The following is an 18155-nucleotide window of genomic DNA, read 5'->3' on the forward strand; positions in this document are numbered from 1 at the left end:
TGTTCCTTAATTAATTTGCATAGTGATTCCTTCTTTCAGTATTCTGTCTAGAAGATAGATTTATTTGTTACCTCAGGAACAACTACTGTATGGTCGCACACTGAAGACTTTTTTTTTTTTTTTTTTAAACCCAAAAAGTTATCTTTGCACATCTCTGACACACAATAGTCTTGCAGAAGAGCTACCTAAAAAGCAATTATTTTTTATTATTTTTTGTGTGTCCTTTTTTTAATGAAGAAGGGTAACATCCTACGGATGATGCCATTTTTGTAGTATGCCAGTGAATGTACTTAGTTAGCTAAAGCAAATGCAAAAGTATATCAGTTAAATATGTCATTTCCAAAATTATGCACCTTTTAATAACAACACACTCCAGAGATGAAATAAATGCTTTGAAGCTTTAGATTTGCACATAACAAATTGATTTCCTGCCCACGCATTTAATTTCTTAGAAATGTTGATGCCTTCCCCAATGACTGAAATCCTCCTCATCCCACACTGCATTTGAAAGTGCAATAAAGAAAAGAATACTGGGGCAGAGAAAGTTATAGGAAGCTTTGCTTACTTTCTTATGTACTTTATCTGAAAATCACACAGCGACCTGTAACCTCTGCTGGTTTTAAGAGAAAGTATCACTTCAATAACTTAGACTTGGTTCACTATTTCTTTGTAACTTTGTTTTTTCCACACTTAAGGTATTATTTAGGTAACCTTTAAAAGTATATTTAATATTCAAGTTCTCATGTGATAAAATCTTTACTAAATAAAGAACTTTTACATTTTCCAAAAGAATATGTTGAATCCTCAAGTAGAGCTTTAATATTATTGCACATTAATTTTAAACTATATTTAAAATTGTTTATGAGGAATTCTTTGAAAGAAACCCCTCAATGGCTGTAGAAGTTCTCTATAAACACTTGCTGAGTGAATCAACTAGAATTATTCACAGCAAAAAAAAAAAAATTGGAAATAACCAAGCTCATTGACAATAAAAGTTATATATACTCAAATGTTACTTGATAAATAACATTCCTCCATATTAAAAAATTCAACCAAAACCTCTTTAAGGTATTAAAGGTAAAATGCACTGAATAGCATTGCTAGTGATTTTAGCATAATTATTTGCATTTCTTTTCAATTTTCTTTGTAAATGAAATTAAAGACCCTTAGGCCACTCTCCTATCTAATGTATATTTGTCCTTCTGCAATAATTCTGATTAACTAGCTGTCACTTGAGTATATCCATTAATAGAGAGCTCACTAATTTAGTGATACTGCAATCTCTTGTTGGTGATATTTATTTTAATGTTTATAAAATTTATCACATTGACTTCTGATTATGTTAACTTCTTTTTTTAATACCACCATCGAAAGTAATATCAAAGAAGGACAGTCTCTTGTGATATTATAGTCAGAGCATTTTTTAAAAATAAGACCATACGTTCTTTATACTGCCTTTTAAATTCTAAAATTTTAAATTATGCATTTTCAAGGTTTTAAAACTTACTTATTATTATTTTGCATTATAATAAGTGCTTAGCACTTACACAGAATTTGTACATTGTATATATTGTAAAATAATACAACTATTATTTTATAATATATACAATGTACAAATTCTGTGTAAGTGCTAAGCATAATGTGTATAAAGTAGTATAATAATAAAAAATAGTGTATGTTAGCTTTCACTCTGACTCCACCTGGCATCTTGTGTAGATTGCTGGTTCTTCCATGTAGGACACAAGTTGATCAAACTTAAGTGTCAATTTATAAACTAAATTGTGTAGTTTCAAGTGGCATTAAAGGTTTTCTGCCTGGTTCCAGTTTTTACTCATTTCCTTTAATATAAGCCTAAAGTAGGATTTGACATTTTAAAAATAAATTGGTGTCCTCAATTTAAATATCTTACAATTGATGTGAGAAATTCTCTGTAATATTTTTTAAATTATCTGAAGCAATACTACACTTAGCAGTAAGTCTATTTCTCACAGACTCAGTGATTTGCATCTAATTAAATATGTAAACGAAGGGCTTAAATTGATCAATATATTTCTATTTTACCTAATTGCAGGAAATTTCAATCATGTATGTTATCTGAGTATTTTCAGTTTCATAAAGACAAATCCTGGAAAATCATCTTAGTATAGTGTTTTAAAGCCTTGAAGAAACCAATATATTTAATAGTGAAACGATTTTCCTTCCATTAAAAGGTTTGCTTCAAATTGGTTGAAACACTTTCATTCTTTGATCCAAAAACAAATGGGGAAAGGAGGGCTGGGGTTACAGCTCAGTGGTAGAGCACTTGTCTGGGTTTATTTGTAAGCAGCAGACACAACACACACAAAACACAAATGATTTATAGTAGATATATAGCAAATACAACAGAAGCTAGTGAATCAAGAAATTTTCAGTTTACTTAAACAAAAGATTGAATTTATTAAACTGAATTTCACCTATATATAAATATCTATACCTTCGGAAAGTGTGGTGTTACTCTTTCATTATTGCAAAACCTGGTATCACTGTTTCCTTGAATTTGTAGCAGATGGGAATAAGTCATTCCTTAGTTTTCACTTACAAAGCTTAAGAACCTTTAGTCTCTTCCAAACAATATAGTGAAATTAAACTCCTGCATTATTTTGCTTACTCTCTTTTAACATTCTTATCTTTTAAATTATCTTAAAAGGCTGATCACATGAATTTAATCACTGTTGTCATATATTTGATAGATTATAATTGTCTTTTGGGGACTACCTACAAGTCTTTTGCCCATTTTTATTGACTTGTCTGGTTGATTCTAATCATTTTTTTAAAAATAACTTGGATCTAAGAATTTTGTTGGTTATATATTTAGCAATATGTTCCTAAGTCTACGGTGAGGCTTAATTCATTTGATAATCAGTAATTTTCATAATATCATTTCTAATTTTAGTAAAATCTAATTTGCCCTTATTGTGGGTGATTTTGAGTCTCAGTTAAGAATTCTTTCCCAAACACAAAAATGGTATTCTACTTTCTGTTATTTTCTAAATGCTTAAAGTCTCATTTTTTACAATTCGATCTATAGATTTTAAATGTATTTTTTTAATTTTGTGGAGAACTGAGGCACAGTTTCTTTTTTTCTTATATGGATATCCAATTGATCCGAGTGTTTTATTGGAAATAATATATGATTGCTTCTGTCATGAATCTAGTGTTGGTGTGCCCATTGGTGTATGTACTTTTCTTTTGGTAATCCATACTTATTTATTTGGTTTATTTCTCTATTCTTGTAGTATTAACATTTATGCCTTCACTAACAGTAGCTTTGTACTAGCTTTCAGGATCGACACAGAAAATAGGAAAATGTAAAGCAAACTCACAGGAGCTGCAGTACTAAAATTAAAGAAAGGTGACAATATTATATTTGGTTATGAGAGTAGAATAGCATACGTTCTCATGCCACTACTCATAGGGCATAAAATTGGTTCAACTATTGAGAAACTGGTACACTGACTGACTTATACAGAAAGAAACAGATCATTGGATGTCTTGAGCATACACACACACACACACATACACACACACATACACAAATGTGTGCACATTAAGATGCTCAGAAAATTAACAAGAATGATGGTAGTAGCCACATTCTTAATAGTTCTAAATTAGAAATAGATACATGACTATCATTACAGCAATAAAGGGGATTATACCATATAGTGTAACAGCAGGCAGAAAAAAAGGTGGGTAGTGTACTGCAAAATGCCACCAAATACATAAAACTCTGGGTCGGTGCTTTGAGAGGAAAAGTGATGGCCATTTTGGGGGAAAGCAAGAAGAGCCTGCAAGAGTTACTAGCTATGATTTCTTTACATATCTGGGTGGTGTGGTTACATACTTTGTATCTATCTGCAATACCTAACTGTGAAGACTTAATAAAATATATTGAACTTAACACTGAAAAGAAAGTATTATAGTTCAGTCCCATAACTTAACAGTATATTATCGATAAATTAAATTAAGATAATCATTTCTAATCATTATATTCTTTTAAGTTTAAAGCTAATCACGGCTATCTTAACATTAGAACGAATTGTGCTGAAATGTGTTCAGATTTCCAGTCAGTCAAAAACATTTTGCATCATAATTCAGTTAGCCTATTAGATCTCTGTATTAGTTTTGTGTAATTGGCAAATTTCATACGCATGTCTTCCATTCCTTAAATAATAACATATATTAGAAATGACAGTATACAGGATGAAAGCTAGTGGAATGTCATCAGGGGACATTCTTCAAGTTGACATGGTCATTAATCACCATATTTGAGGCATGATTATTAGCTATTTTTACAGTGTCCTACTATTATTATCTCTCAGCCACAACGTATCATTGTGCTTACCAGAGGTTTTTCAGATGCCTTGTTATAATTAAATTGGTGATACATCTTGAAATTTATTCAGTTTTATTAAATAAGAAGTTCATTGAGGAAGGAAAACTTTTTAACTCACCAACACCACCTCCATGGTCACTGAATCTGCATTTCTCTGTTATTTTAAATACTCACAATGCAAGTGTGAGATTGGAAAGAAAAGATTTTCTGTCTGGTTTTTGTTGTTGCTGTTTTTCCCTGTCTTTGCTTTTCTGCCAACAGCTTTTGTAAACAGTCAAAGAAGTTTAGACTATGTTTACAAATATCCTTTGGGATATAATTAGGATTTGAATGCTTCAAAAGAAGTTAATGCAATCATGTTTATCTCAGTAGACCTTTTTTTTATTTTATTTAAGAGGAAAAAGAAAAACACAACACAAAACAAAACGGTGTAAGGGTACACGTAATACAGAACTACAAAAAAAAAAAAAAAAGAGGAAAAAAAAAAAAAAAAACATACCAGTAAGAAATCACCTGTTAATAGATTACATATTATCATCTTGAAAATAGTTGCTCAAATCACAGTATCAAAGAATACAAAGTGGACCTTCAAACAGGGAGAATGCAAACAGCTGTGTTCAATGATCCAAAAACATTGATATAGTCAGCTATTTAACACCCCTAAACACACTTGCTGTTATATCCGTTAGAGCTCTTTTTTTTCCCCTCTCTTTTTTACAACAAAATTTACACATTTTGGATTTTATTACTCCTTAGTTTTAGATCTTAACTTGTCTCAGGAGGTAATGTCTTGCATGCTGTTAACAATCCTGCTATTCCCAAAGCCATTTGAAATCTGATACCATTATTAGTGGAGGTAAAAATGGGAGACAGTGACTTTTTTTCTTTTTCTTCTTCTTTTGCTTCATAAACAAGCTTCAATGCCCTCTTGTAGCCACTAATTTATCTCTATTTTAGCAATGACTGTGACCTGGTGTTTCCTCCAATGCCTGACAGATGTTCATTAGTGGTTAGGTCTCCCTCTTCAACTACTCTGATCAAAAAGTTTGTGCACTTGGATGAGGTCTATTTACCCAACTCCTCTTCTACCCTTGCAGCTGTTCTGTCCTGCTGTAAATCTGAGCTCATTAGCAAGCTGCTTTAACACTTTGTAAGATACCTATTATGTTTTAACGGTGAGATAACTCTCAATTATATGCTTACACTTTATATTTTTTTAAATGTCACACTTCATCAGTCTATTCTTCCAGATCAGTTTTCATTTCCACACACTGATACAGCTTTCCACAACATGTTAACATTACATATTCTTTCTTTCTCTTTTTCACTACAATTTTGAAAAGCATTTCATTGTTAATTTTGTATGATTATATTCTACCCACTTTTGTATAAAATGAATGGATTTTACTCTGATCAATTTTTTTATCAATGCGATCTTTTTTATTTCGAAGATCACTTTTGTCTCTTTTAGTGTCTGTAAATGTTTTTATTTTTCCCGTTATGTTTGTAATTATGATATTTAATTTCATAGTATTTGCTATTTTATATTCTTGTGAAGTTAAAATGTACTAATTTCTTGTGGGTGCAAATGGTATTATACATTAATTTATGTTGTATTCTTGATTCTGCGGCATTAGATTTCTTTCATGTGATTGGAAATTTTGTACTCTTTCTCTTGCTGTCTTCCTTTAGACACATATACCCTGTCCTCCCCTTCCTTGTGCCTCTTCCCTCCCCTCCTCCCCTCTCCTCTCCCCTCCCCTCCCCTCCCCTCTCTTCTCCTCTCCTCTTCTTTCTTTTCTCTTTATTTTTTTCTGCCCTTCGTGCTAGAAATCACAATCGAAAACCATATCTTGCACTGCAGTGCCTGACCCATGCCTTAGCTCATCAGATGTGGTACAGAATCATCAGTGTTATTAAGGTCTAGGACCTTGCCAGTGGGTTGCTCCTGGGTACGAATGGACACAGAGTCTCCTCAAATAGTAACCATTGTTTTGCAGTCTGTTCTCAGAACCAAGTTAGACGTGAACCAGTCTCAGTTTGCAGCCCTGAGCTTAGAGCCCTGTCCCTGTCTCACACGGCAAATGTCCCTGCACTTTTCCATGATAACTAGTGCCCTGCGGTCTCTGTGTGTCCCCAGACGCCCACTCCAGCAGTCCTCAAAGGCAGCTCTACTGACTGCTTTGCATTTTAGCTCCATATTTTGTCCACGGAGATGCTTATTTTGTTTTGATCCTGGCTATGTCTTTTCAATTTTCTTTTTATCTATCATATCTGTATTTGTATTTGGAGCAGAAGGAGACCTCTAAACCTGAGCTTATAATGCTGTCTTGCCTGGAGTCTCCTTTTCAATTCATTCTTTTCACCTGATACATATTGCTCAGCTAGTTAATACAGGTAATTCTACCTTTAATTGAAATTTTTTTCACCATTTTCTTCTAAATCAGAATCTCAGTTCAGAGTCTCTCGTGACATTACAACCATTCATATGAGTGTCATGTTTACTCAGGAGCCATTTAGCATTGGGAAAGAGGATCCATGTTCTCACTCCAGCCACCCATACCACTCCTCTTTCCTGGCAGAAGTTCTTATTCACAAATAGTGGCACAAATGGCCCTGTCACAGGAGTTCAGAACACTCATTACATCTATTCAAAGAACTAGGCTCACTCTTCTCTCCAGACTATTTACTGTAACGTATTACTCAAGCAGCTCAACATCTAGGTACGAACTCTATGTATCTTTGCAACAGGAACACACACATGCACAGGGAAAGGACTATGGAGGGGGAAAGGGGGAGAGGAGGGAAAGGGAGAGAGAGGATGCAGAGAAAATGCAGAGGGAGCAGAATTTCCACGTTTAGGATATAAATGTTTGGTAGTAAGTACACATCTTTCAGGTCCCTCCAACGGTTTACTCACTATCCATGAGATAAATTTGATCCTATTATTTCTAGATGAAAATACTTTCCAAGTCTCCTAAGAAACAGATTTTCTGACTGTTCCGTGTAAATATCTGTATCTTCTTCTACCTCCTGTCAACATTTACTTGCTTTCAAAAGTTACCAGCATGAATTGGGAACACTTGTTCATTTATGCACCCTACTGTATGTTGGGGGACATTTGTACCCTCTAACGCACTATTTCTAGTACTCTTTGTTTTATATAAGAGATATCTTTCCTAATCCTTGGGTCAATAGATGTTATACAACTCACAAGCCAAATGAACAAAGTAATCATCTTCCCCGAATTACATCCTTGGTAGATCAAAGAGAAACAGGAAACTCCTCACTGACCTTTTTTGCCATGTTCCCAGGAAAGCCTGACATTTACTGTCCTGCTGAAGTCCACCACTACTCTCTCTACTACATTTCCGAAAAACAAAAGATTTTACTTATATTTCCCCTACTTTTAGATTTTTGCTTTCTTTAAACTTGACACCAAATTCTGCTGTTTCAAGAAATGAAACCAATGGGAAGGAGAAGCTGTATGTGTGAAAAATTTAAATACTTCAAATAAATTTGTAACACAAGAAAATTTATTTTATTCTTTATCCGGAATAAACTTAGGAAAAATATTCTAAATCTCACCAAAGAACCAGTTGTGTATATTTCTATTTATTTCTTCATTGTATTTATTCATCATGGAATTCATTGATTGAATCATCATATTGCTTTAAGGAACGTGTGAAGTTTATATGCAGACAAATATACATTTCTTCAAGGTTTAGACCTGTAAATCTAACAAGCAAGAAAATCTATATTATTATTTATTTTGGCACATAGGTATTTCAAAAATTAACCTACTGTTCCTTTAACATTCTATTAATTCTAGAAAGAGGTACACGGATGACACATGGCTATAGAGGCAATTAGACACTACCATAAGACAGAAACTCTTCCTGAAAATAACACAAATCACAAGGCAGGGTCAAGGAGCATCTGTTACAAAGGGGCAGGAAACCTGGTCCCAGGGAGCTTTTTTGCAGACATGTTTCCCAGGACACAATTTTTGAGATGGAAAGTAATTGGTGGGACATATATTAGGGAATGATTTTGGGTTGAAAAAATAGGAAAGGAAGGGAAGGGAAGGGGAAGGAAAGGAAAGGGAAGGGAAGGGAAGGGAAGGGAAGGGAAGGGAAGGGAAGGGAAGGGAAGGGAAGGGAAGGGAAGGGAAGGGAAGGGAAGGGAAGGAAAATAGTCATAGGAAGCTCTCTGAAGGCCTCTGCCGATCCTGCAGACAGCTCTGAGGTGAAAGATTCTTCAGTCTTTCCCAACTCAGGATAGATTTCTGGCCTTTGATGGTCTAGAAAGTCCATACATGGGATTTCCACAACCTTAGGGAGGGACATAACCTCAGTAAAGTCAGTTTTTAACTCAGAAAACTCATGAAAGGAATTGGGACTAAGAACTCTATCTGTGAAACACCATGTGGCAAAGGAAGTTAGACTTCCTCTCATCCTGCAGGCTGGATGGGCTCACAATAGCACCGCAGAAAGTAACATGTAGTGTACGCACTGATCCTTAGGTAGAGCTGTGCAGGCTAGGGGGAGAAGCAGGTAGATGGGCAGAAGGTGCATCTAGGTCTGCCACTCATGTGTGAAGTTCAGGATCACTTATTTCCTCAAGCAGTAGAGAGTAACCAAAAGGTTTTTAGCAGGGAAGAAAAAGGCTAACATTTGTGTTTTAAAAATATCTGTGCAGTAAAACTGTAGATTGAAGACATGAGACCAGAGAGCAAAGAAGTAGTTATTATATAGTTCACACAAATTCTACAGATGATCGGTGTGCAGTATATATGCACACTCACTATATTCTTAAATCTTTTCTAAATACTTCTAGGTATATTAAGGTACAATGAAACCCAAAGATTTTTCTGTTTTCATTTATTGAGATGTTAATTTGATGTAGGGGTTGATACGTTTTTGTTGAAACTTGACCATACTTGCATTATGTACTATCTGCAACTGCTTCAGGTAACAACAAATTTCAGTAGTTCCTACACAGGCAGCATGACTTAAAAGACAGAAAACATTTACTATTCCATCTTTTACAGCAAACGATTCCATGTTTTCCTCTAATGTCTATGTTTTACAGATATCGGAGTTTGGTTGACTTTTCACGAGTTTGCTGGTTTCTGAGAGTATCATTTTAGGGATGATAGGAGGAACTCTCTTAAAGCATTCTTTATCCCACACTGTGGTCTTCGGTCTACTATACTCAAGCATTTTATCTAGGATAAGCCTTCTAATTAACCATTGCTATGATTGCTTTAAACATTTTACAATATAAAAGCATGGACTAGTATTGTACATTTACTGACAGGTGAACCATTTTCACTATTTAACTTCTTCACATGAGTTTTAATGTGGTGACTTTTCCCTGAAGGTGAAAACTTTCTTATTATACACACACAAGGGTGACAAATTCCCTCAGCTTTTGTCTTACAAACTTCTATGTTACTTTCACTTTTACAGGGTGTTTTTGCTAGATATAGAATTCTCTTCTGAAGTCTTTATTTTTCATTCTTTTTTCTGCATCAGTATACGTGGTTGTTGCTTGTGCTGATTCTACTGAGAAGTTATTGCTGATTATAATACAGACTTTCTCTTTAACACTGTTTTCCAAAAATGGATTATGTAGTGAGTTGGTGCATTTTTCTTTGTATTTATCTGGGCTAAAACTCAAACAAATTTTCAGATATTTGAGTTTATAAATTTTAACCACTATTTCTTATGTATAAATGTATAAAATATGTGACTATATATAAATACTATATATACTTTATATATCTATCCAACCCTTGCATATTATGTATATTCTGTCTTAAGTCTAGCATCCTTGGTTTTAATACTCAATTTACATGATGGGTTGTTAAGAATGTTTCATCCATGAGTTACTGTATATTCATTTGTTGAGTCCTTTTCGCTTGCTGAGGCCTCTATGGCTCATGGCTTAGATGATCTCTATTGCTTATGTTCTGACACAATAATGTTTTTCTTCCCCTCAGGGCCTATGTTGTTCTGCAGAGTATGATTATAGAAAATATCTTTAAAAAATCAATTTATGAAGTAAAAGGCCACTTTCAGCTCATACTTTTACTATTTCAGTGCCTGATTTATTGGCCTTTTTTGTTTTAGACATGGGGCAGTGCATCATAGCAGGATAATGTAATAGCATAAAGCTACTCACTTCATGGCCACCAGAGAGGCAGAGAAGAACACAAAGTGGCTGGGGTGCACCATCCCCTCTAATGATGAACGGGAGACATCATGATGAGCCTTAACTCTGCATGCTGACTGTAACCTCCCATTAGTGTCAAGGCTGAGGACAGACATCCAACACATGAGCATTTATGGGACAGGTTGGACCAAACTACGCAGCATGTAATGTCCTAAGCCTGCTCAGGGTCTTCTCATATCATTTATTTTCTCCTGATTCAGATTCCTGCTCTTCCATTGTTCAACACCTGAAAACATGCATTTCATGTGTGAGTGAGTTCATTTTGTATTTACTTTGGCAATTATTCCATTATAACTGGAAGTAAAACCAAGCCATAATCGTCTCAGTGACTTTATCATCACTGGGCCACAACCAAAAGGATGAGAGGTTTACTTTTGCTCACATGTCCATTCACAATTTGTAACTGTAATGGGATGACAGAAGAGTTTATTAGAGAAGAAGGTGCCAAACCCATGACAGCCATGCAACAGAGAGACAGGGGGGACCCAGGTACAGGAATACACTCTTCCAGGTTACATCCCCAGTGGCCTTCCTCCAACCAGGTCCCGCCTCCTAAAATCACAGTGACTTCTGAATTGTCAATGAAAACCATTGGATGAGCATAATACTCATCTTCTACAGGTAGGAGAGTTTGGGGATCACTTTAGATCTAAACATAACACACATAGACATTAAATAAATAAGGTATCGAAGATGACTGACAGAATGATATTTGAGAGTCTTAAAAGAATAAATTATGTTGCCAGTCTTTAAATTCCTTATTTTAAAATATGGAACATATATATTAATAAACTTTATACTGGATACTTTTTCTATCCAGTATAAACATTTATGCAGTTAAATACTTTTTCTATCATTTCTCCTCATTGGCACTAAACATACCTCAAAATTTTAATAGCCCTGGGCACTGAACTTTATGTCATATTTTGCCACTTCTTAGTCTATAGCAACTGTTAAATATACTAAAAGGTAAGTATTTTTACTTCTTTATATTCAGTTATAGTTAAATATTACTAAAAATAAGTCTTTTTGCTCTATCGTAATACCATTTGTCTAGTATTTGTATGTTCTTACTATTTGCCAGTCAAATACAAAATTTTGCCAAAAGATGTTTATGTTTGTTTAGTAATTTAAATTATATTTCTAGGACTATCTTGATTCGATGAAATGACCTGTATCTCTGCACTGATACATTCTGCCTGATTTCCTACATATCTTACCTCTCATGAATCTAAGAGTTTGATGTAAGATTACACTTAATTTTAAGAGCTATTGTACTAAAATGTTTGAACTTTGAAATTTTTAAGGTGAAGTACATTTGAGAATTGTGTATACTTGACTTTTCTTTCCTTTATAATTTCTTAAAAGACAAAACCTCACAGGAAGCAAAAAGATTTAGATACTTACATATTTTTCTAGTGATTTTAGCTAAAGAGTTCATGGTAAATTGATCAACCCTCAGCCAATTAGACTTTGACTTATACTAATAAGATCTAATTGAGGAATTATGGAGACATTTGCTCAGGAGAAAATGAGCACATAATTATACCATAAAGAGGTTAAAGAATCAGTGTTACCTGGATGGAAAAATATTAGTTGAAGTCCCAGTGGCTTCTGTAAAGGACACTTCATGATACAGCTGTGAAATACTGCACTGATGAGATTAATTAAAATATGCAAAATAATCCATTTTAAACTTAGCGTTTAACTTACACATTCCTTTCTTCCCTCTTGCCTGTGCCCTCTTCAGGTGCTGGGGGTTGGTCCCCATCAGACAGTGACCATTATCAGTGGCTTCAGGTAGACTTTGGTAATCGGAAGCAGATCAGCGCCATTGGAACCCAAGGGAGATACAGTAGCTCAGACTGGGTGACACAGTACCGCATGCTGTACAGTGATACGGGGAGGAATTGGAAACCCTACCACCAGGATGGGAATATCTGGGTAAGTCACAAATCAGAAGCAAAATGATACGGAATTGAACTCCAAATAGAGACTCATCTGTCAAAATATTACCGTCCCTTATCATCTGAGTTATATGTAGCTGTCAATAATATGGAAACCATTGAAAAATCATTCCTGTTTATTTTTTTGAGGAATTTTTTCTTAGGCTGCAATTTCTACTCAGTAGGGAAATTGGTCTCAACTTTGGTTATGTGTTTACTACCAAAAAGAAATTTTAAAGTATACACATTCTAGTCACACTGAGTTAAACAAGAATAAGTTAAATAAGAATCATGTCAATAGATAATATGGTTGATGATACTGATGGTTTTGTTGAAGAATGATATTTTTTAATATAATAAAATGTTAAATTATAAGGAAAATAGGGACAGTGAACTGTTGATAGAAAATAATATTGTCATATTATAATGACATTTTAAAAACATTTTATAGATGTATATTTACCTGTTATTATTTTACCATCAGAGAAGAAATCAAAATTTTATCCACATAGTGTCAAAATGTCACAATTAAATTGGAGAGTTAAATATTCAATCCACTATTAAGTTCATTTGAATACATTACTTAATGTTAAATCTTAAGGCATCTGTTCTAGTTTAACTATTTTAAAAAATAGAAGAAGGAAGAAGAGTAGAAGGAGGAGGAAAAAAGGGAGGGGAGGAATGGAAAAAACAGGAGGGGAAATGATTGATTTTTAGATTCTGCACAGAGTATTAGGCAGAGTATTACATATTTTCAGCTAGGTCACTTTTGTGAGTTTATATTTTAAAAGCCCTTAAGTAATTTTCCTATTTCCAAAGTTTAGAAATTCTAGCTTGGGCATTCATTTCCACAGCAGTATCTAATGATAGAAGCTATCATGTGAAATAAGAATATAATGCCTGGATAATCAAGTGTTTCTCTCTAAGCAGTACTTAGAAATAACTCCTTTCATGACAAAATAGTGTATTAAGATTATTTGTACAGTGAATGTGTAATGCATAGGAAGCAAATAGCAGGGGAAGCATCTTTATATGGAAAGTCTTCATTTCATAATAGAGATAATTCAAAGCTCTTAACCTAGTTTATAGAAAAGTGATTCTTAACCCTGGATAGACAATAGACTCACCTACAGAGTTATAAAATACAGGGATGCTTGCATCCCGGCTCAGATTTGAATTTTATTGCTCTTTAATAAGGGGAGGATTGTGATTTTTAAAGCTCTCTGACTGATTTTAATGTACACCCTTCATTGAGGACATAGTTTATATTTGTTTCAGTCTGTGCTGGTGGTGGGATAAAGGCAGCTCATAGTGGAAAGTGTTGTGGAATACACTAGAGATGACTTTCCTTAAAGTTTGGGAGAGACAGAGACAGAGACAGAGACAGAGACAGAGACAGAGACAGAGATAGAGACAGAGACAAAAAGAGACAAAGAGACAGACCAGGTTACCCAAAAATATTACAGAGCGACCTGCAGCACACAAAGATTTGGTGACACACTCTTCTAGTGAAATAGTCATTATTTTCAAATTCCTGTAGCTTCTAACCCCAAATCGTATTAGTAGTTTATAAAACTATTTGAGAGGCTGCAAATTAGACCCCAAAGTGTACTTTACAGTGTCTGTTTTTAGTCTTCACCTCAGAAGTAAGAGACTGTTTAACTATTCTGCTCTCTGCTTTTGCTGAGACGGTAGCAAAGATGGCTACTAAGATGGTGGTATATTGGAAGTTTAATTTACTTTTCAGGTATAAGCAGGTAAAGATTGTCACACCATGTTGTGACTGAGTGAAGAGATCAAGGTTAATAAGTCTAAAGAGAGTAAATTGTGCTGGATCACTTGGGCTATTCTGGTAACATATAAAATGCCAAGGCTCTGTCAGAAAGAAAAGGTCATCCTGAAGTGAAAATATTACACATGGAAAGGGACGTTTCATCTACAAGCCAGAACTCTCACCATTCCAAATGATGACGAGGACTGTGTCTTTATTTTCTTCTGTCTGGTGTTCATTTTGTTTCTGTTTTAAAATCCTATGTTTCTCATTAAAATTAGTACACTATGAAATGAATCATTCTTTCTAGAAGAAACTATAGAGAGCTAACTATGAAATTTTGAAACTCAGAACAAATTTGTGATGCAATATAAATATTTCAAGATATATTTAAGTTCCAATGAGCTTGCCATGTAATGTCTTTGTTTTTACATCTATGAGAGAAATATTTTAATCTTTACTAACACAAAAAGTAACTTATTGCGTTGATGTATTTTAAAAGAGCTAAGAGTTGTTGACTTCTAAAAGGACTGGAATACTTTTAGAGCTTCTCCAATAACAAGCATTATGTCTTCATAAGTGCTTAAAATCCTCTATTCATATTGTCAACAAAAATAATTTTTAGGTTTAAATTTACTAAAATGAAGACTAGATTTCAGATTTTATTTAAGCTGTTATTCATAACATACGAATATATCTTAAAAGAAATTGTGACAGATAATATTGAATAACTTTTTGGACTATATCTTATAAGATGAAAAGTTTCAGGCAGTCAAAAGATATAAAGGAGGATGGAGCTTTAAGAGTGTTTTTCTACTCATTTGTAAAATGATTCATTATCCAAGAAGAATGGAAGACAATATAACTTCAGTCACTTCAATATTATTTTTATAACAAATGTCAATAGCTGTCATTTCCATAACTGTTGGGGAAATGAACGACATAAGTAATTTTATAACAATATTGCTAAATTTCCACATGGACACTGAATTATTTTTATCATATTATGTACTATATTCAAGTAAGCAAAGAAAAAGTCATATAGATGAGAATAAAACAAGGAAAAAATCACATAGGCGAAAATTGATATTTTAACAATATTTTACAGTTATGAATCTTATATTATGAAACTATATTTGCTCTTGAAAAGATTTCTCAAACATAGATTATCTGAATATTTGATGTTCAAAGATGTGAAAAGCTAAATGTGCCTTACTAGCCAAACTTTCTAATCTTGCTTGATAATACTGAGCGTAATACTATCTTGTATATACTTCATTGACTACGCCATTTTCTTCTACTTAGAATTTCCTTTTCCATATAAAAGAAAAGCGTATGCAAATTGGTAAAATTGGCCTTCCCAAATCATTGCATTTACATATTCCACAAGTTCTAATTTGCATATTTCTCTGCAGTGTTTTTTGGATTTCCTAAGTATAATCTGTTGAAGAGAGAGGAATTATTCTACAGAAGCATTGCTTATCAGAAATTCATTAAGTACTACATTAAAATGAATTCCAACAGATTTTGGCTAAGAGGTTGCTTTCAATTTTGCTTGGAGAATTCAATTACTGATGTTGGAATACAGTTATTTATAACTAAAATAGGAAATTGAGTATATACAGTGAATGACTTACTTATTCATAACTATTTTTTGGTTAATCTATACTAAAAATTCACCTGTACTGTAATATAGGACATAGTTCTCATTCTTTTTCTTTTCTCTTTTATGAGAAAAAGGGTTACAGATTCCTAATTTTTAAAAGGAGTTTTGATCTCTGTGGTTAATTGCATATAGGTATCAGACTGGAATTTGTTACTACTATATCTATACAGGGAATAGTCCTATCAGGCAGACAGGTTCAATCATTTTTAAATTATATAATTAGATATTTATGAATAAATAGGTATATGTATATTTGAACCTTTTTCAGAAATCTGGAAACAAATATACTATTTGCTTGATTAAATCCTTTAATTTTTGAATATCATATTAATGTCTAAAACACATTTGTTTGTTTATTTATTTATTTATTTGCTCATATGTGTGCTAAGCATTGAACCCTGGGCCTTCACACTGAGTTACACCCCCAGCCATTTCAATGCCCCATAGGTATATATTTATATAATAAAAGTTCCAAAATCACCCTTAGCTTACCCTACATTTAATTGTTTTTCAAATGAAAGTCAAAATACAGTTAGAAGATCTAAATATTTGTCTTGGTTCATATACATTTCTATTGTAAATTTGGAGACAAGACATGCTTCTCTGGGCCATAAAATTTCTGACCTGAATAGTGGGAATAATACCAAGTGAGAAATTTAACTGGAATTGTATAAGCAAATTTTGCAAGCTAGCATGATTTAGCAATACATATGCTATCAATCATAGAAGCATTTCTTTAAATAAATATAGTGCATCCTTCCAGTGAGAATGGTTGGTAATGATTATTTTCAGCCGTTTCCTCTTCTCTATCTTTTGCTGGCCTGGTTTACCTCTGTTAACTATTATGCATGAGTTAAAACATTTGACAACATTGTTAATGAAGGAAATGCCACTGAATAAATAGCCGGTAGACTATGCTCAAATCTTTGGCATCATTTCTGAATCAACCAATGGAAAAACAGTACAAATAGATCAGTAGACAAAGCACCATGGGCTGTTCCAGCGACTCACGGCTGGGAGGCCCAGCTCATGCCAAGTGCCATTGCTATGCTTGTAACCGATTATTTGTGCTCATAATGATGGCCCCGTGTGCAATGGGCTGTGTAAGGGGACACTGTTAAAAATGAATGAGTTATTCTGTCCCATCTTTTCAACCATTTGTTATAGCGTCTGCTCTAATTTTCCAAATCACTTAAAAATCTGTTCTGATTATAAATGTGAAATGTAAATGACTCTGTTTCTCAATTCAATAGTATACTTAAATTCTAAAAAAAAAAAAAAAAAAAAAAAAAGCAAAAGAAAGAAAAAAAAACCCTCTACTATTCATTTTCATAAGAATCTAAGGAAGGAACTATTCCTGCTTCTTGATCATCTTATCTTCCATTAGATAAATTCCATTTCACTTAGTAAACGTGTGCAACTCTTTCCACGAATGTATAGAAGTGAGCCTTGCTTGTTATGTGTGCATGATCACTGTTGCTGCAATCAGTTATTTGGAAAAAGAACCAGGCTGGCATATTCAAAACAATTTTACAGGTAGCTTATTGAGAAATGAAACACATTAGAATAACCTACATTAACTATATTCTAAACTGATCTTTCATATAAATGGAGTAGAAGTCTCTAGGATTTATATAGAGGAACATAGTTTTCAAGGTGAATTTAAAATAAGATTCTTGTAACTGTAAAATAGACTTTTGTATTTACATTCCCTTAAATATGGCTATATTTTAAAAGCCTCATTATTTTAGTAAGTTGAGTGGCTAGCCCAGTTCCTTTAATATATATTACATATGCGTTTAATACATAATACATTGTGTTTAAATTTTTCCAGTAACTTGGAAAATAACAATAATATGCTATTAATGTTGAACATATTTTTGGCATACATTGTTCAGTTAAAGAACATTCTATACTTGTAATATTTCCTAAAGGCAGCCAAGTATCATCATATAATTTTAACGATTTTTGCATTTGTTTGTTTGTTTATGAGGTAAAACAGGTTGAATGTAATTTTTAAAGTACTTTTGATTTCTTGGGGAGCTCTCTGAAAGAAAGATTCTTACAAGGTGTACTGGTTTTCTTGCGTTTTATTTCACACTGGGCTCAATTAAGAGATATTTACCTTTTTTCTTATCAGGCCAAGGTTGTGTTTAGGTG

General features: G+C 33.5%; 1 protein-coding gene across 1 annotated transcript in view; it reads left to right on the forward strand.

The window, feature by feature from the left end:
• The window catches only part of Cntnap2 (contactin associated protein 2), a 1917858-nt gene that overhangs the window by 595460 nt on the left and 1304243 nt on the right, over positions 1-18155 (forward strand). The window contains exon 3 of the mRNA XM_063250667.1: positions 12363-12556. Within this exon, the coding sequence (XP_063106737.1) occupies positions 12363-12556 (194 nt within the window). The remainder of the gene's footprint in view (positions 1-12362; positions 12557-18155) is intronic.

Source organism: Cavia porcellus, unplaced genomic scaffold (assembly GCF_034190915.1).
Source record: "Cavia porcellus strain 051 isolate PalLab524CR breed Dunkin Hartley unplaced genomic scaffold, mCavPor4.1 scaffold_6, whole genome shotgun sequence".
In the NCBI taxonomy this organism is placed as follows: Eukaryota; Metazoa; Chordata; class Mammalia; order Rodentia; family Caviidae; genus Cavia; species Cavia porcellus.